This window comes from Vulpes vulpes, chromosome 4 (genome assembly GCF_048418805.1).
Source record: "Vulpes vulpes isolate BD-2025 chromosome 4, VulVul3, whole genome shotgun sequence".
NCBI lineage: Eukaryota > Metazoa > Chordata > Mammalia > Carnivora > Canidae > Vulpes > Vulpes vulpes.
Genome location: NC_132783.1, coordinates 4,020,621 through 4,033,495, shown reverse-complemented (window position 1 = coordinate 4,033,495; position 12,875 = coordinate 4,020,621). Strand labels below are relative to the sequence as shown.

General features: G+C 48.5%; 1 protein-coding gene and 1 long non-coding RNA gene across 6 annotated transcripts in view; one reads left to right on the top strand and one right to left on the bottom strand.

Annotated features, from left to right (window-relative positions):
* LOC112934946 (uncharacterized) overlaps positions 1–7,919 on the bottom strand; it is a 46,668-nt gene extending 38,749 nt beyond the window's left edge. For 2 of the 3 annotated variants that reach the window (XR_012000917.1, XR_012000918.1), the window contains exons 1-3: positions 7,817–7,919; positions 5,281–5,339; positions 2,105–2,372 (exon numbers count right to left, since the gene is read on the bottom strand). This is a non-coding gene — a long non-coding RNA (uncharacterized lncRNA). Of the gene's footprint in view, positions 1–2,104; positions 2,373–5,280; positions 5,340–7,127; positions 7,209–7,816 lie in introns of all 3 variants that reach the window. The other variant, XR_012000919.1, reaches the window with a different exon arrangement.
* A 77-nt stretch (positions 7,920–7,996) lies between these two features.
* The window catches only part of NOCT (nocturnin), a 29,910-nt gene continuing 25,031 nt past the window's right edge, over positions 7,997–12,875 (top strand). The window contains exon 1 of one of the 3 annotated variants that reach the window (XM_072755243.1): positions 7,997–8,498. In XM_072755243.1, coding sequence (XP_072611344.1) covers positions 8,336–8,498 — 163 coding nt within the window. In that variant the 5' untranslated portion in view covers positions 7,997–8,335. The remainder of the gene's footprint in view (positions 8,499–12,875) is intronic. The other 2 variants (XM_072755242.1, XM_072755245.1) reach the window with 2 other exon arrangements.

The window sequence follows — 12,875 nt, the reverse complement described above, 5'->3', positions numbered from 1 at the left end:
GGGTGGAGGGCTCCTTCCAGGGTGGTGTAAAATCTTTTAAAGGATGAGTTCCTCCAAAGGCGGGGATCCTTGTCTTCCAACTATCCATCATCAGAACCACAATCTCAGGTGATGTGGAGATGTAAAAGATTTCAAAATGGAGCAAGCAAGCCTCGCTAAGAGTTTCTTTTAAATAGGACCAGGAGGGGGGACACCTGCGTGGCTCAGTGGTTGAGCATCTGCCTTTGGCTCAGGTCGTGACCCTGGGGTCCTGGGATTTAGTCCCTCATCTGGCTCCCCGCAGGGAGCCTGCTTCTCCCTCTGCCTGTGTCTCCGCCTCTCTTTCTCTCTCATGAATAAATAAATCTTAAAAAGAAAAAAAAAACTAAACTGTTTTCAGTTTCTTTAAATAGATTAGATAGGCCATAAGGGAGGAATTTATGCAAATCATCACCTAAGAAACTATGAACCCTTTGCCAGGGGCAGGCTCTCAGCCTGGACTTAACTCTCTTCTCACCAGGACACCTGAATGACTTTTCACATTTCTCACTTCAAAAGGAGCCAACTCAATCTGAGGACAAGTTTCAATTCCTCTTTTGCATATTAACCCAACCAATCCCAGTTGACCGACTTTCACATCCCTGTTTGGCTCACTGATCCTAAATAAGGATTGCATTCGTGACCTTTCATCTTCATAACTCTGCCCATTCTTCCTCTTCCTGGGAACACAAGTCAGGTTTCTACCTGAATCTGTCTCTGAATCACAATTCTAATTGCCCAAAAAAATCCCCGTTTGCTTAAATGGTCAGTGAATTCTTTCTTGGTCAACCACACCAACCCCTGGACTGCCTGCTTCTATGCTATTTTAAATAAGAAAAAAAAGGAAGCACTATCTTTCTGTTTTAAGCCAGTTACTTCAGGTTTCTTATCAGCTAAACACAATCTCAAACCGATGAACTAAATAGGCTGTCCTCTTTGTAAAGCTTTGGAGATTTCAGTCATACTATGAATGTTCTTTAAAAACAGAGAAAAAAGAGGGAAAAAAAATAAAAACACAGAGAAAAAAAATTTAAAAATAAAAATACAGAGAAATGGGGACGCCTGGTTGAGCGTCTGCCTTTGGCTCAGGGCGTGACCCCGGGGTCCTGGAATCGAGTCCCACTTCGGGCTCCCCGCAGAGAGCCTGCTTCTCCCTCTGCCTGTGTCTCTGCCTCTCTCTCATGAATAAATAGATGAAATCATTAATAAAAAAAAAGGGGGGAGAAATGGACCACGCCTCCAGCCGCACCAGTGTCTCTCAGCATTACCTGCTCTGGACCTCGTTCCTCACTTTGGCTCAAAAGGGTCTCCAACTGCTCCCACTCCCCCCGTGGCTCCTGCATCTGTGCCCACTCGTGCACATGCTGTAAGCAGAGCTGCTGCCCCTGCTGCCCCATAGGCTGTGCCAAGCATGCCCAGGGCTGCATCTGCCAAGGAGGCATCAGGCAAGTGCAGCTGCTGTGCCTGATGTGAGGGAGAACCTGTTCCAGATGTAAACAGAGCAGCATGTAAGAACCTGCTGCTGTAAGATTTCTTCACATTACCCTGTTTGCTACATTCCTTTTTCTATGATATACATGAATTATAACAAAAGTTGGTGACTTGAAAAAAGAGATATTTTGCTTTATGTACTTATTTTTTAAAGAATAAGAAGAGCTTCTTATTGAGTTAATCGCCATGTTTTAATTTTAATCATGAAAAAGAATATTTGGCCCATAAATTGGAAGCAGGGAATAATAATTTCATATGGCATAATTGGACCTTACCTCGCAAGAATAAGACCATGAAATAGCTTTGGATGTCACAATTCAGGAATAAAGAGGAAATCTGATGATTCCTTGAGGCCATGAAGAATAAAAGATTAAAATCTAATTTCTGGTCATGAACTGCTACAAGAGTTTGTCCATTACTGAGACAAAGAAAACAAGGAAAGGTTTTTGAAATTTGCTTTTATATTTGTAGCTGTGTAAGTCTGTCCTCCAAGAAGTAGAGGCCAAGTAATTAACCTAAAATGAATGAATGTGAAACCTAAACCAGCTACCACCACCCCCCCCCCCCCCCCCCAGTCTACAGTAACCTGACTTACTGTTCCATTGTCTTCATTGGCATAACTGTACTATTCCAGAAGCCTCTTGTCCGGGCAAATGACTTTATTGTTCATTCAGGAACTTGTTTGAAAAATCATCAACTGGGGGTGCCTGGGTGGCTTAGTGGATTAAGCATCTGCCTTGGGCTCAGGTCATGATCCTGGGGTCCTGGGATGGAGCTCTGCATTGGGCTCCCCACTCAGCTGGGAGTCTGCTTCTCCCTCTCTGTGTCCGTACGTGCTCACTCGATTTCTCTCTCAAATAAACCTAAAAAAGAAGAAAAATCAACTCTTTAATAGAAACCGTTGACATTTTTCCTACCACCACTCTTCTCCCAGCCTTGCTAATCCTTCCCCGTTTCCACCAATCTTAAATCACTATCATATCACAAATTGAACCTGACTGGGGATCCCTGGGGTGGCGCAGCGGTTTGGCGCCTGCCTTTGGCCCAGGGCGCGATCCTGGAGACCCGGGATCGAATCCCACGTCAGGCTCCCGGTGCATGGAGCCTGCTTCTCCCTCTATGTCTCTGCCTCTCTCTCTCTCTCTCTCTCTCACTGTGTGCCTATCATAAATAAATTAAAAAAATTAAAAAAAAAAAAAACAACAACAACAAATTGAACCTGACTGATCTCCTTCTTGGTAGACCTGCCTTAAATCAAACTTCAAAATCTCCATAGAAACAGGCCTCACCCTTTCCCCTTTGGGACACAACAAAGCTCTCTGGAGGTGGTAACTCTCCTGTGCAACAGTGAGCAACAAACTCAGTTTCATCTTGTTGTTGAGATTTGGGAGCTGGCATTTAATACATGCAAAAGATTTGTTAGGGCAAGGTCTGTGAAGGGAACAGGAAGGACTTGGAGGAGGCTGAGAGAGTGGTCATCCTACAGCAAGTCTGAAGCAAGATGCAGAGAAAGTGGGCAGGGAGGAAAGGAGGAAGGGATGGCAGGCAGCAGTGCCGTTCTCAGAGAATTTATAAGGCCTGTGTGGAGTTACCCAGCCAAATTCAGTTACTCCTCAAAGTAGTCCTACATTTTGCAGGAACCTGATTCCTTTGACCTTGGCGCGCTCAGGGCACATCAGCTGCGAGCTGGACGCATGTTATGGGAAGCAAGACCCCAGCCCCACAGCAGTTATGGGGTCCAGAGCAATCAAACCTGCTTGCAGTTACAGGAGATGTGAGACACATTCTCCTGACTCAGGATGCCTGATGATCCAGCCTCTGAAAAGACAACTTACAAAAAGTGTGACCTTCTGAGAAAAAAGCATATAATGAATGAAAAAACTCCAAAGGAGTCTAACATAGATATTCAAATGAATTTATTAACTATAAAAAATCTAGTCAAAACAATTGGGATTTTTCTGCATTTTTAAATATGCTCAAGATAATATCTGTTATTAAATTCAGTTTATTGGGGCACCTGGGTGTCTCAGTCGGTTGAGTGTCTTTCTCTTGATCTCAGCTCAGGTCTTGATCTCAGGGTTATAAGTTCGAGCTCTGCATTGGGCTCCACATTGGGTGTGGAGGCCAGTTAAAAATAAATTAATGAACTCACTTTATTAACTGTTAAAAAAAAAAATGAAAGAATAACTTAAAGTGACAACTTGAGTGTTGTTTACTTTGTTTCAGTTTGTTTGATTACTAACCAACTGATGTATTTCCGATCTTTGACAGTGCTACCGACTGGTGACCCCAAAATTCATATGCTGAAGCCCTAACCCCCAACATGACTGTATTTGGAGATAAAGCCTTTAGGAAGGTAATTAGGGTTAAATAAGGTCATAAGGATAGTGCCCTAATCCAAAAGGACTGATGGTCTTATTAGAAAAAGGAGAGAGGATGCCTGGCTGGCTCAGTAGATAGAGCATGTGACTCTTGATCTTGGGGTTGTTTGAGCCCCATGTTGAGCATAGAGATTATCTGGAAAAGAAAAAAAAAGAGGAAGAGAGATTTCCCTTGCCCTCCAGCCTTCACGCGTGCTTTTTTTGTGTAGCTTTGCTTCAGCTGATGTTAGTAAACAGAGATTAGCTAGTAGACAGAGTCACAGAATTCCCAGGCCAACAATGGCGCTAAGCAGAAAGTCTCAACAGCAGAAAAACTACGTCTCCTATGTTTAGTGGGCACCTTCTCCTCAGCTTCTGTTTTGAGGTTGCTCCAATATTCAGAAACAAAGAAAACTCACTTGGGGCTTTATCCCATTGTTTTTCATGGACCTCCAGCCTTCCAGCCCCACTAATCCGTGCAATCTGATTTCCTCCACCACTCCCATGCCTGTCTACAACTATTCACAGTAGCTAAAGACCCGCCTTCTGTCAAAGGATTCAGTCCCCACCTTGATTTCTTGGGAGCGTTCATCATTACTATATCCTTCTAGAAACTTTTTTTAAGATTTCATTTGAAAGAGAGAGACCAAGAGCCTATAAACTGGAGGGAGGGGCAGAGGGAGGAGAAACAGGCTCCCCACTGAGCAGGAAGGGACTCGATCCCAGGAGCCTGAGATCATGACAGGAGCTGAAGGCAGACACTTAACGGAGCCACCCAGGTGCCCCAAAGCTTTTTGCCCCCTTACTTTTAGACACCAACCCCTCCTTGTTCTCCTCTGACCAGGTGTCGAGTCTCCCTTCTAGCAATCCTTAAAGGTAAGTGTTTCCAGGGATCTCCTCCTTAACGCTTTTCCTGTCTCACTCAAAAGGCTTTTTGTGGATGACCTCACTACCCAAGGCTTCAGCGCCGGAGCTCTAGAAAGTGCTTGCCCCTGACCCTATGAACTCCAAGTCCATAGTTTTTGTCTACAAAGTGACTCCACCTGGGAGTTCCATGAGCACATCACAATTATATGTGCTGACGACCTTCAGTGCTCCCTGGAGAGCAGCATTTCCACCTCTTTTCCTTATCTGGTACTGCTATCCACCCTCACCCAGGTCAGACCTAGACTCTGTCCTTTCCTCCCTCGACCATTAGATTTAACTTGCCACTCAGCCCTGTGGTTTCTGTTTCCATCATAGTTCTTAAAACCCTTCTCTTTTCCACCATCACTCCCCCAATTTATTTGCTGAGAGAGGAAGAGAGATGTGCGTCAGAATCACCTGTGTGTTGTGTTTTGTTTTTTAAAAATAGGCATGCTTGCCCGGCCTCTCCTCCTGGGATTCCGACCCAGCACATGCTCTTCCTTACCTGCATTTTCTTACTCTTCCCTGGTCTCCAGTCCACCTTCCCACTGCTGACGGCATGATCTTTAAAAAAAAAAAAAATGCAACCAGGATAGTACAAACGATCTGCTTATTTTTTCAGAGGTTCTTCAGAACCTTCAGGATAAAGTCCAAACTCTTCTGAGAGCCCTTCACACTTTGGTTCTTGCTTCCACCTCATCTCTGCCACTCCCGTATGGGCACCCTGCACTCAAGCCTTATCAAAGCGTGGTACTTGCTGTTCCTGGAACATCCCTCCTTTCTTTGCCTCGCTCTTCTCAGGGGATATCATCCGTCATCCCTTTCTGCTTAGAAGTCACCTTGTTCCAAAAGCCTCCCTGACTTCTCCAGGCAACTAGGTATTTCCTGTGTCTCCATGGTATCTTGCTCCTATCATAATTCTGTATTTACTATCGGGTAATTATATTCGTGTTTATACAATGTCTCACCCACTCAACAGTGAACAGACTGTTCAGTCCATTATTGCATGCCCTAACACAGAGCCTGGGGCATACCGTGCACTCAACAAATGTTTACTGGATGAATTTTTTTAAGTAGGTTTTATGTTTTTCTGATTGTTTAAAATAGACACGTTTAGTATATCATAAAAATAATAATACTGATGCACTCCCAGTGTAGAATTGTCCTTTGAAATCCTTTTAATGAGTTTATATTTGAACAGCACTTTTAACTTTTCAGAGCACTTTTCCGCACTTATGAGTATTTCCAAAAAAAAAAAAAAAAATTATGAGTATTTCCAAACATAGGGAAAAGATAAAGAATTGTAAATGAACACCCACATACCCATTACCTAGATTCTAGTTCAACATATTGTTATATTGTTATATTAGCCCACTTTTTATGGGCTAATTTTCTTATCACCTTTTATCTCATGTAATGACTGAAGTATGATTCTATGTTTTATAGATAAGGAAATGGAGACCAAGAGAACTTAAGGATTTGCTAAGGAGATTATCTCCTAGAGTTGTGATCAACTTGTGCCAGGTGACTGACTCATCCATACCCTGTGGGTATTAGGCATATAACCAGGGTCTGAAAAATGTTTTGAATATCCTTGCTAATGAAAGGCTTCCAATTCCACAAGATAGGAGAGAACAGGGAAATCATGGGAAAACCGAGAAAACATTTCTGGCTCATAACTCATTGAAAGAGGAATCCAGTCTTGGGTCTCCGTCCCCCTCACTCCGCTTCCACTCCTGGTCAGCCATTTCCCGCCCAATGGGAGATGCTTCTTCCATCCATTCTTTTGCAATACCAGATGCTGATCTAGAAACATCTTTCATCTCGGCTGGTCTATTTTCTCCTGCCTTTTCATGTGGCAGAGACACAAGACCTCCATTTAAAACATGACCCTGGGATCCCTGGGTGGTGCAGCGGTTTGGCGCCTGCCTTTGGCCCAGGGCGCGATCCTGGAGACCCGGGATCGAATCCCACGTCGGGCTCCCGGTGCATGGAGCCTGCTTCTCCCTCTGCCTGTGTCTCTGCCTCTCTCTCTCTGTGTGACTATCATAAATAAAATAAATAAATAAATAAATAAATAAATAAATAAATAAAACATGACCCTTGGGCAGCCCGGGTGGCTCAGCGGGTGGCTCAGCTGTTGAGCATCTGCCTTCGGCCCAGGGCGTGACCCCGGGGTCCCGGGATCGAGTCCCACGTCGGGCTCCCTGCAGGGAACCTGCTTCTCCCTCTGCCTCTCTCTGTGTCTCTCATGAGTAAATAAAATCTTTAAAAAAGTAAAAATAAATAAATAAAACAAGGCCCTCATATCTCTGCATAGCTCACAAAACATTAACAAGCCACGTTTCCTACCCAATTACGCCTGGTATCACCTGTGCCATCCACACTCGGGCTCATCTCTGCATCCGGCTCCTCCGCTTCCATCCTACAGAACTGAGAGTCCGGTTTCCCGACTCGGCCCCGGGCCCTCTGCTCCTCTCCTCCCCCCGCACCCCCGCACCCGCCCGCCCTCCCTGTGCTGAAACCTACGCCCGGTCAAGGCCCCGCTCAACGCCGCTTCCAGGAAACCCCCCGGAATCCTCGAGCCTGGTTTTCCCCCTCTCTCTTGAACGTGTTTTCACTTTCAAATTCTTTCTTTCCCCCCTCAAGCCTGTTGTGACCTCTACTGCGAAGCTTCGGGATCTTCCAGCGCTGGTTTCCCCCAGAGCCTTGCGGCCTGATCTTTCTTGCCACCTTGTGCCCCTTTGCGTGAGTAAGACGCGGCCCAGGAGGGAAGCGCCGGCCCACGGGGCCGCACCCACGGGGCCGCACCCACGGGGCCGCACCCACGGGGCCGCACCCACGGGGCCTCACCGGACCGGACCCCGCGGCCCCTCCTCCGCCCTCCCCCGCCCCCTCCGCCGCACCCGCACCCGCACCTGCACCCGCACCTGCACCCGCACCCGCACGCCCTCCCCCGCCCGCCCCCGCACGCCCTCCCCGGCCCCACCTCCGCCCCCTCCCCGCCCCCGCCCCTGCCGCCCGCGCGGACGCGGCCCCACCTGGACGCACACGTGTCCCGGGGCCTCCGCCGCGCGGCTCCCGACGCGGGCCTGTGGGCGGTCCCACTGCCGCCAGCGGAAGGGGAGGCGCGTCTCCTTAAAACCCTCCCGCCGCCCCCCGTCCGCCCGGGCCGCGCACAGCCTCCGCCGCACGCCGAGCCCGGGGCCCGCCCGCCCCCCGAGCACCGCCCCCGGCGTCCCGCAGCCGCAGCCGCGTCTTGCCGCCGCCCGGCCCCTCGGCGCCCCCCTCCCGGCCTCGCGTGGTCGCGCCCGCTTTGTCAGCGCGCGGAGCTCGCCGGTTGCGCTCAGCCCTCGCCGCGCGGGAGCCGCTCCGCCGCCGTCGGGCCCGCCCGCCCCGCGCTGCGCCGAGGCCTGGGCCGGGCGGCCGGGAGCTGAGCGCCGCGGTCCGACCCCCCAGAGCCCGCGGGGCGCGCCCGCCCCGGCCCCGGCCCTGCCCTGCCCGGCCCGGCCCGCTGCTCCCCTCCCCTCCCGCGCGGGGCCTCGGCGGCGGCGCCCGGCATGTATCAGAGCCCGCGGCGGCTCTGCTCCGCCCTGCTGCACCGAGACGCGCCCGGCCTGCGCCGCCTGCCCGCCCCCGGCCTGCGCCGCCGCTCGCCTCCGCCCGCGGCCCCCCGGCTCCCGGCGGCCTCGGCGCCCCCCGCCAGGTCGTGTCCCCGGACCGGTGAGTGCGCGGCGCGGGGCGGGGCGGGGGGGGCGGGGGGGTCAGGCCCGGGAAGCGGAGCCCCCTCCCCGCGCCCCTCCCCGCCCCCCCCGCGCCCCCCTTGCCCTCCCCGCGTTCCCCTCCCTGCGCCCCCTCCCCGCGCCCCCTCGCCGCCCCCCTCCCCGCCTTCCCCTTGCCCTCCCCGCGCCCCCTCCCCGCGTTCCCCTTGCCCTCCCCGCGCCCGGCCCCCGCGTTCCCCTTGTCCTCTCCTGCGCCCCCTCCCCGCGTTCCCCTCCCCCGCGCCCCGTCCCTGCGCCCCGTCCCTGGGCCCCCCTCCCCGCCCCCCCCGCGCCCCCCTTGCCCTCCCCGCGCCCCCTCCCCTTGCCCTCCGTGCGCCCCTCCCCGCGTTCCCCTCCTCGCGCGTCATCCGGGTCGCCTTGGGGCCCCGGACGCGGTGCCCGGGGCGCATCGCTTTCCCGACTTGGCCGCGGATTAGCGTCTGACTGTTTTCCTGCTTATTGTGCTAATCATGGGAATTTTGCGTACAAAAGTCATCTAAGGTGATACTCGTTTGGTCACGGAATTGCATGATTTAGATGATTTAGATGGTACGGGTTTTTTTTTTTTTTAATCGTGTTCGCCATATGGTAACGCACATTGACTCCTTTTACATTTATCTGGGTTTTTTCCGGAGCCTTGCACTCTCCCACCTAGTCCATCTGTGTCCTGTGTGCCTGGGTTGAGACCTTGTAAAGGTGATGCCTTCTGTTTGTCTGGAGCCAATTTCCGACATCACATCCCCTGGACTTGGCCTTTTTTGCTGCCTCCTCTTCCACCCGAGGATACAGTACGGTGGTCAAAGATTACATACAAATTAATGATACATTTTATTTTATTTTTTATTTTATTTATTCATTGATTCATTCATGAGTCAGACATAGGCCGAGGGAGAAGCCGGCTCCCTGCGGGGAGCCCAATGCGGGATTTGACCTCAAGACCCCAGGATCACACCCTGAGCCCAAGGCAGTGCTCAACCACTGAGCCACCCAGGTGTCCCTAATGATACTTTTTTTTTTTTTTTTTAAAGATTTTTGTTTATTCATGAAAGACACACAGAGAGGCAGAGACACAGAGGGAGAAGCAGGCTCCTTGCAGGGAGTCCGATGTGGGTCTCATCAGGGTCTCCAGGTCACACCCTGGCCCCAAGGCAGATGCTCAACCACTGAGCCACCCAGGGATCGCCCTCTAAGGATACTTTTTAATATGAGAAATGAAGATTCTCTTTCAAAACTGGCAATTCCCCGCACTAAAAAGCCTATTTTAGCTGTGCTTAAGTTAGGTTATTACCGTCCAGGACATTGGTCCAACCATCCTACATTATAAGTACATTTCACTCAAAAGTCTTGGATTAAAATTAGGGCAAACAGAGAGGTAGAATATGTCTAACGTGGCTTTAATTTTTTTTTTAACGAAAGTGATCATCTGAAATCTAAAAGCGATTGAAGCTAAGACTTTAAGCTCTTGGATTATTGGTGGCTGGTTAGGCTGAGACATACTTTTAAAATTAGAGTGGCTAACCTGGTTACTGTAGACTTTACGCTCCGTATTATTCAGGTTTTATGCTTTTGGTTGTTTTTAATAGTGCAGTAAACACATTCATTACATGAAATCACCCTGATCCTATTCCCAGGATTTTGGGTCCCCCCTCCCCCGCCCCAAATAGGCATTCGGCAGGTTGTGAAATAGCTGTTAGAATGGGTGCCACCTAATGACTCTTAGCGTTCGTTCTTGCTGGAAATTTTTAGATGGAACGTTGTTAGGTTTGAGGTGGGAGAAATGAAAGAGAAAACGAGTTGGTGTCTCCTGCACCAGCTCGTATCTGAGTCCCTCAGGCCAGGTTCCTAGGTACATCTGCAATTACCGGTATCTTGTGTAATGCAGATACGGATAACTGTGCTATTAGCCGGATAACTGTGCTATTAGCCGAGGGGAAAAAGAGCATTTGGAATGTTTGGCTTCTGACACAGAGAGGGTTTTTTGTTTTTTGTGGGTTTTTTTTTTGTTTTTTTTTTGTTGTTTTTTGTTTTGTTTTTTGTTTTTTTTTTAAGATTTTATTTATCCATGAGAGACACAGGCAGAGGGAGAAGCAGGTTCCATACAGGGAGCCCGATGCGGGATTCGATCCCAGGACCCCAGGGTCACGCCCTGGACTGAAGGCAGGCGCCAAATGCTGAGCCACCCAGGGATCCCCACAGAGAGGTGTTTAATGAACTTTTAAAAAGTCTCTGAAACCCTAGTTTGACAAAGAAATTGAGAGACTTTTATGGTTCTTAGTTACTACAGAGTCTAGGCAGTTTTCCTTTTTCATGCATTTTTAGCTTCAGCCACTTGTTAGAAGAAACAACATTCATTCGCTCATTGGTTGATCACTCACTCATTCCAGAAGTCTGCAGGATGCCTCATACCCTGTACGTGCTTATTATCATAGGTGGTAAAACTGTGTGAACCTTAGTCTGCCTTTACAGAGTTTACTCCCTAGAGACAGAAGCGCTTGCACATGAAGTGTCTACCTTAAGGGAACACCTTTTATTCTTTTACAGTTGGCACAAGGGTACTGGAGGTTGGGAAGTCCCTTACAGCAAAGGTGATTGATTTTTTTTTTTTTTTTTTTTTTTTTTTTTTAGGCTTCAAGAACTGATAACTTGAGCTGGGCCTAGAAATATGGTTAGGTTTGAAAAAAAATTAAAACATTTTACTTAGGAAAAGGCAGGAGCAAAAAGGGAAACACATGCAGCATGGATGTGAGAGAAGAGCCTCCGTATAATGTTTTCCAAAGAGGCTTAGAACCAGCATTAGGTGTTATAAAAATATAGACTAATGGATCCTACTCTAGACCTATGACCTAATGAGTTGTTATTGCTGGGCCCCAGAGTCCACATTACTTAAAAAACTAACAATAATAATGAAGCTCCAGATCATTCTTCTATGCCCAAAGTTTAGGCGTTTGGCAGTCTGGCAAGAGAAGTCTACAGGTACCTGATAGGTACTCTCCCTCGAGAGAGTACGTGGTTGAGGGCCTGGGGGGACGTAATGAGTCCCAACTCTGGACTCCACTTGATAATCATTTCCTTCCTAACTTCTGCCCCTTGGCAATCAGAGATCACGAGGAAGATAAGTACAGCCATCCAGTCCTCGGATACTAGAATTTGAAGGGGAACTGGGAGACAGTCTCCGTGTTTTGCTGTCTTTTCTCACGCAAGGACAGCACCCCCACAAAGAAGCAGCGATTGCCACAGTTACTGTACTAGGTGAAAAGCAGTCCAGAGTCCTCTGTGGCTTTATAAGTGCTGTCTTCCAGAGTCCTCCTCAGATAATTAAGAGTTGGCTGAATTACTGTTCATCACACTGGAACACGTTGCATTTTTTTTGGTACAAGTTTAAAAGCAAATACCAGCTCATTTCAGGAGGCCGCTGTATTTAGTGTGTCCCTTAACTCTGAGTAAGCTGCTGATGAGAGAGGAGAAATGGGAAAGCTTGTAATTATCAAGTTTCTACAGAAAAAATTGCTTTCCTTGTGGGAGAACTAAGGTATCATTTTCTTGTAGCATATCAATGCTAAGAGTTTAGGAAACCATTGGGGGCGTTTGAGTTAATAAACATGGCTTCAGAAGCACATGCAACACACTTTATGAACATTTGCAAATCATTTAATGTTGCTTGCTGTCTCAACACTGGACTTTACCTAGAAAAAATAAACAAGATAGATACCCTTCAATCCACAAGTTATACTGAATATAGTACACTTAAAAGTCAAATATTGTATCACAGGACTTATATGTGTCAGGAATTGAGAAGAATGAGAAATCCGTGTGGCTGGATTTGTTGGAGGAAAAAACTACTATGAATAGGTTAAAGGAAGGTGTATCCGTGGAAGGGAGCACGGTGGATGACAGGGAGGGAAGACCGCATGAGAAGCTGGCAGGCACAGGAGCAGTGATACCATCAGAAAAAGATGTACTTCCAGAATCTGCGACACTTGTTAAAATACAGATTTCTTGTCTTTCACCTATGCACTTGAATCCGTTACTTCCGGGAGAAGCCTGGTTAAGCTGTATATTTAACAAGTGCCCCGGGTGATTCTGGAACACTTAAGGAGTATTTTATAAGCTCCACTCCTTTCTAAAGATATTTATTTCTGGAAAGTTTGAGAAACCTGGGAGAGGATTCTGATAGTGTTAAAATCTTTGAGCTTGGGCCCCAAGGCAGTTTAGAAGGCCTCTGAGCAAGAACGAATAGTTGAACAAAGCAGGCTTTACGAAAAGGAAGGAATTGGTGTATTTGTGAAAGCTCAGTAAGGAAAAACTTGAGACTGACTTGTACAACCTCGGGCGTGGGTAG